This window comes from Tamandua tetradactyla, chromosome 9 (genome assembly GCF_023851605.1).
Source record: "Tamandua tetradactyla isolate mTamTet1 chromosome 9, mTamTet1.pri, whole genome shotgun sequence".
In the NCBI taxonomy this organism is placed as follows: domain Eukaryota; kingdom Metazoa; phylum Chordata; class Mammalia; order Pilosa; family Myrmecophagidae; genus Tamandua; species Tamandua tetradactyla.
Window position 1 is genome coordinate 22,060,118 of NC_135335.1, and position 6,754 is coordinate 22,066,871.

General features: G+C 35.3%; 1 protein-coding gene across 1 annotated transcript; it reads left to right on the forward strand.

Annotated features, from left to right (window-relative positions):
• Positions 1-5,368: 5,368 nt before the first annotated feature.
• On the forward strand, positions 5,369-6,307 carry LOC143645985 (olfactory receptor 5M5-like). Its single transcript, XM_077115067.1, has one exon. It carries the CDS (start codon positions 5,369-5,371, stop codon positions 6,305-6,307), a length of 939 nt encoding a protein of 312 aa, XP_076971182.1.
• Positions 6,308-6,754: the final 447 nt, after the last annotated feature.

Below are 6,754 nucleotides of genomic sequence, written 5' to 3' on the forward strand. Positions count from 1 at the left end.
TAATCCAACAATTAGACTTCAAATGTAAAACAGTTAAAAGAGACAAAGAAGGACACTATATACTAATAAAAGGAACAATTAAACAAGAAGACATAACAATCATAAATATTTACGCACCGAATCAGAATGCCCCAAAATACGTGAGGAATATACTGCAAACACTGAAAAGGGAAATAGACTCAATACCATAATAGTTGGAGACTTCAACTCACCACTCTCATCAAGGGACAGAACATCTAGACAGGGATCAACAAAGAAATAGAGAATCTGAATATTACTATAAATGAACTAGACTTAATAGACATTTATAGACATTACATCCCACAAGCAGGATACACCTTTTTCTCAAGTGCTCATGGATCATTCTCAAAGATAGACCATATGCTGGGTCACAAAGCAAGTCTTAACAAATTTAAAAAGATTGAAATCTTACACAACACTTTCTCGGACCATAAAGGAATTATGTTGGAAATCAATAATAGGCAGAGTGCCAGAAAACTCACAAATACGTGGAGGCTCAACAACACACTCCTAAACAATGACTGGGTCAAAGAAGAAATTGCAAGAGAAATTAGCAAATACCTCGAGGTGAATGAAAATGAAAACACAACATATCAAAACTTATGGGACGCAGCAAAGGCAGTGCTAAGAGGGAAATTTATTGCTCTAAATGCCTATATCAGAAAGAAGAAAAGGCAAAAATTCAGGAATTAACTATCCATTTGGAAGAACTGGAGAAAGAACAGCAAGCTAACCCCAAAGCAAGCAAAAGGAAAGAAATAACAAAGATTAGAGCACAAATAAATGGAATTGAAAACATGAAAACAATAGAGAAAATCAATAAGACCAGAAGTTGGTTCTATGAGAAAATCAATAAGATTGATGGGCCCTTAGCAAGATTGACAAAAAGAAGAAGAGAGAGGATGCAAATAAATAAGATCAGAAATGGAAGAGGAGACATAACTACTGACCTCACAGAAATAAACGAGGTAATAACAGGATATTATGAACAACTTTACGCTAATAAATACAACAATTTAGAGGAAATGGACGGGTTCCTGGAAAGACATGAACAACCAACTTTGACTCAAGAAGACATAGATGACCTCAACAAACCAATCACAAGTAAAGAAATTGAATTAGTCATTCAAAAGCTTCCTAAAAAGAAAAGTCCAGGACCAGATGGCTTCACATGTGAATTTTACCAAACGTTCCAGAAAGAATTAGTACCAATTCTCTTCAAACTCTTCAAAAAAATCGAAGTGGAGGGAAAACTACCTAATTCATTCTATGAAGCCAACATCACCCTCATATCAAAACCAGGCAAAGATATTACAAAAAAAGAAAACTACAGACCAATCTCTCTAATGAATACAGATGCAAAAATCCTCAATAAAATTCTAGCAAATCGTATCCAACAACACATTAAAAGAATTATACATCATGACCAAGTAGGATTCATCCCAGGTATGCAAGGATGGTTCAACATAAGAAAATCAATTAATGTAATACACCATATCAACAAATCAAAGCAGAAAAATCACATGATCATCTCAATTGATGCAGAGAAGGCATTCGACAAGATTCAACATCCTTTCCTGTTGAAAACACTTCAAAAGATAGGAATACAAGGGAACTTCCTTAAAATGATAGAGGGAATATATGAAAAACCCACAGCTAATATCATCCTCAATGGGGAAAAATTGAAAACTTTCCCCCTAAGATCAGGAACAAGACAAGGATGTCAATTATCACCACTATTATTCAACATTGTGTTAGAGGTTCTAGCCAGAGCAATTAGACAAGAAAAAGAAATACAAGGCATCAAAATTGGAAAGGAAGAAGTAAACTATCACTGTTTGCAGATGATATGATACTATACGTCGAAAACCCGGAAAAATCCACAACAAAACTACTAGAGCTAATAAATGAGTACAGCAAAGTAGCAGGTTACAAGATCAACATTCAAAAATCTGTAGCATTTCTATACACTAGTAATGAACAAGCTGAGGGGGAAATCAAGAACGAATCCCATTTACAATTGCAACTAAAGAATAAAATACCTAGGAATAAATTTAACTAAAGAGACAAAAAACCTATATAAAGAAAACTACAAAAAACTGCTAAAGAAATCACAGAAGACCTAAATAGATGGAAGGGCATACCGTGTTCATGGATTGGAAGACTAAATATAGTTAAGATGTCAATCCTACCTAAATTGATTTACAGATTCAATGCAATACCAATCAAAATCCCAACAACTTATTTTTCAGAAATAGAAAAAGCAATAAGCAAATTTATCTGGAAGGGCAGGGTGCCCCGAATTGCTAAAAACATCTTGAGGAAAAAAAACGAAGCTGGAGGTCTCGCGCTGCCTGACTTTAAGGCATATTATGAAGCCACAGTGGTCAAAACAGCATGGTATTGGAATAAAGATAGATATATCGACCAATGGAATCGAATAGAGTGCTCAGATATAGACCCTCTCATCTATGGACATTTGATCTTTGATAAGGCAGTCAAGCCAACTCGCCTGGGACAGAGCAGTCTCTTCAATAAATGGTGCCTAGAGAACTGGATATCCATATGCAAAAGAATGAAAGAAGACCCATCTCTCACACCCTATACAAAAGTTAACTCAAAATGGATCAAAGATCTAAACATTAGGTCTAAGACCATAAAACAGTTAGAGGAAAATGTTGGAGATATCTATGGATCTTACAACTGGAGGCGGTTTTATGGACCTTAAACCTAAAGCAAGAGCACTGAAGAAGGAAATAAATAAATGGGAACTCCTCAAAATTAAACACTTTTGTGCATCAAAGAACTTCATCAAGAAAGTAGAAAGATAGCCTTCACAATGGGAGACAATATTTGGAAATGATATATCAGATAAAGGTCTAGTATCCAGAATTTATAAAGAGATTGTTCATCTCAACAACAAAAAGACAGCCAACCCAATTACAAAATGGGAAAAAGACTTGAACAGACACCTCTCAGAAGAGGAAATACGGATGGCCAAGAGGCACATGAAGAGATGCTCAATGTCCCTGGCCATTAGAGAAATGCAAATCAAAACCACAATGAGATATCATCTCACACCCACCAGAATGGCCATTATCAACAAAACAGAAAATGACAATGGTGGAGAGGATGCGGAGAAATAGGCACACTTATCCTCTGTTGGTGGGAATGTCAAGGGTGCAACCACTGTGGAAGGCAGTTTGGCGGTTCCTCAAAAAGCTGAATATAGAATTGCCATACGACCCAGCAATACCATTGCTAGGTATCTACTCAAAGGACTTAAGGGCAAAGACACAAACGGACATTTGCACACCAATGTTTATAGCAGCATATTTACAATTGCAAAGAGATGGAAACAGCCAAAATCTCCATCAACAGAGAGTGGCTAAACAAACTGTGGTATATACATACGATGGAATATTATGCAGCTTTAAGACAAGATAAACTTATGAACCATGTAATAACATGGATGGACCTAGAGAATATTATGCTGAGTGAATCCAGCCAAAAACTAAAGGACAAATACTGTATGGTCCCACTGATGTGAACGGTCATTCGAGAATAAACTTGAAATATGTCATTGGTAACAGAGTTCAGCAGGAGTTAGAAACAGGGTAAGACAATGGGTAATTGAAGCTGAAGGGATACAGACTGTGCAACAGGACGAGATACAAAAACTCAAAAATGGACAGCACAATAATACCTAATTGTAAAGTAATCATGTTAAAACACTGAATGAAGCTGCATCTGAGCTATAGGTTTTTGTTTTGTTTTGTTTTGTTTTGTTTTGATTTTACTATTATTACTTTTATTTTTTTCTCTATATTAACATTCTATATCTTTTTCGGTTATGTTGCTAGTTTTTCTAAACCAATGCAAATGTACTAAGAAATGATGATCATGCATCTATGTGATGATGTTAAGAATTAATGATTGCATGTGTAGAATGGTATGATCTCTAAATGTTGGGTTAATTTCTTTTTTTCCGTTAATTAAAAAAAAAAGAGAAGGGATAATTGGAGATGAAGGGATACAGACTGTACAACGGGACTGGATATAAAAACTCAGAAATGGAAAGCACAATACTACCCAATTGTAATGCAATTATGTTAAAACACTGAATGAAGCTGCATGTGAGGTATAGGTTTTTTGTTTTTGTTTTTTTTTCTTTCTATTATTGTTTTAATTCTTATTCTGTTGTCTTTTATTTCTTTTTCTAAATCGATGCAAATGTACTAAGAAATGATGAATATGCAACTATGTGATGTTATTAAGAATTACTGATTGTACATGTAGATTGGAATGATTTCTAATTGTTTTGTTAATTCTTTTTTTAATTAATAAAAAAAAATTGGGACCAGGAAGCCACAGTCTTCCCAGCAGCTGGAACAGCTGCACGATACCCAAAGGCTAAGTAATTCCTTCATTAAATGGCATGCTCTTCTTTCTGAAACTTTAATTCATATCACCCAGAGAGAGAGGTTTAAGGGTTACTCCTTACAGATAAAAAAACACAATTAAAGGGCTGAAGGAGCCCTACAGGACTTGTGAATAAAAATACTTAGTCCAAAATATTTTATGTATCAGTTACCCTAAAAGAAATTGTAATTTTATACTCAAATCTAAGTTGCTCAAAAACATAAGTATTTATGTCATTGAAACAGGCTATTTTTCTAAATGTGCTATTATTCTGAAAGATTCATTTAAAGTCTAAATTCTATGCCAGTAAAGGAGGTTCCTTTACAAGGTAGATTCCTGTGCTACTTATAGAATTAGAATGAAAGGAGCGATTCAAAAGTAAAGAATTTTAAAATCAATCACTACCTTTTCTTCATTTTAAATGTACCGTATAACTTTGGTTGACAGAGAAAAGCAGAAAAATTAGAATAAAAATAATAATTTACCAGACAGTGATTAATGCTAAAATTTTAAATTTATGTTCCCCAAGTTAACTGCCTAAATTCAATTTTACATTTTGCTTTTGCTAATTATATTTGTAACATAATTATTTCCTTTTATTATTAAAAGCATTGAGATTTTTTTTGAGATACATTCTTGGCTGTCAGGTTGCATTTGTGAAGTGATGAATTTAATATTAAAAGTAAATAACCAGAAAAAAAAATAAAATAAAGCCTGAAAGAAAATCATTTTTGGAAAAACTTTTAGACTTTCCTTATCACATATCTATCCATATTTAATTACAGGAATGCTAGTGAGACATAGCTAAAACACTTTAGATATTGTTTACAAATTAAAATTTTTAATCAAGCTTTCAATGAATTAAAAACAAAATTCTTGTCTTTTCCTAGGTAGTAAAACTATGCCTCACACATAAGGCAAGGAAATGTCCAGAAGAAACTATACTGAGGTGACAGAATTTATTCTCTTGGGTCTAACAAGCCATCCAGAGTTGCGAGTTGCATTCTTTGTGCTATTCCTTGTAGTTTACATTGTCACTGTGGTGGGAAACCTGGGCATGATTGTTTTAATCAAAATTGATTCTCGACTTCACACCCCCATGTACTTTTTTCTCTCAAGTCTGTCTCTTTTGGATCTGTGTTTCTCCACAAATGTCACTCCCAAAATGCTAGAAAATTTCCTATCTGAGAAGAAGACCATCTCATATGCAGGGTGCTTGGTGCAGTGCTATATTGTCATTGCCGTGGTCCTCACAGAGCACTGCATGTTGGCTGTCATGGCTTATGACCGCTACATGGCCATCTGTAACCCCCTGCTCTACAACAGCAAGATGTCCAAGAGCGTCTGCATCCGCTTGGTCATTGTTCCTTATGTCTATGGCTTCCTCCTCAGTGTGATGGAAACTCTAAGGACCTACAACCTCTCCTTCTGTGGTGCTAATGAGATCAACCATTTCTACTGTGCTGATCCTCCTCTCATCAAACTGGCATGCTCTGACACCTATAGCAAAGAGTTGTCCATGTACATAGTGGCTGGCTACAGCAATGTCCAGTCACTCCTGATCATTCTCACATCCTACATGTTCATCCTGGTTGCCATCCTCAGAAGCCATTCAGCAGAGGGGAGAAAAAAAGCTTTTTCCACCTGTGGCTCCCACCTGACAGTGGTCACAATTTTCTATGGGACCCTCTTCTGCATGCATCTGAGACGTCCAACAGAAAAGTCAGTAGAGCAGGGAAAAATGGTAGCTGTATTTTATACCACAGTGATTCCCATGCTGAACCCAATGATCTATGGGCTCAGGAACAAAGATGTGAAAGAGGCATTAAGAAAAGTGATAGGGAAACAAACATGTGGAAAATAAAAATTTGAAGCTATCATAACAGTGTGTAATATAATATTATTCAGTTATATCATATTTTAAATTTGTGGTACACAATGGAGGTAGGCATTTTCTGACTTGTAAACCAGAGTTAATAAGAGATTAGGTCTCTAGACTCCCACCATCTTGCTTTATATTGAATGTACCTTATATTCTCAAAGTCCTTTGATGATTCATATTGGATGTTAAGAGAATTAGCTTGCATGTGCACATAAACTTCACATGCTCTAAATCTTCCATATAACATGTCTACTCATATCTCACTGGTCAAAACTTAATCACATCCCCATACCTACCTGCAAAAGAGGCTTGGCAATATTTATTCAAGGACCCTGTGGACCAGAATAAGAAATGAAGGTCAAGGAACTAGCTATCTACACCCTCTATAGCACTGATGAACAAATGTCCAAAATAACATAGGAAATAGGT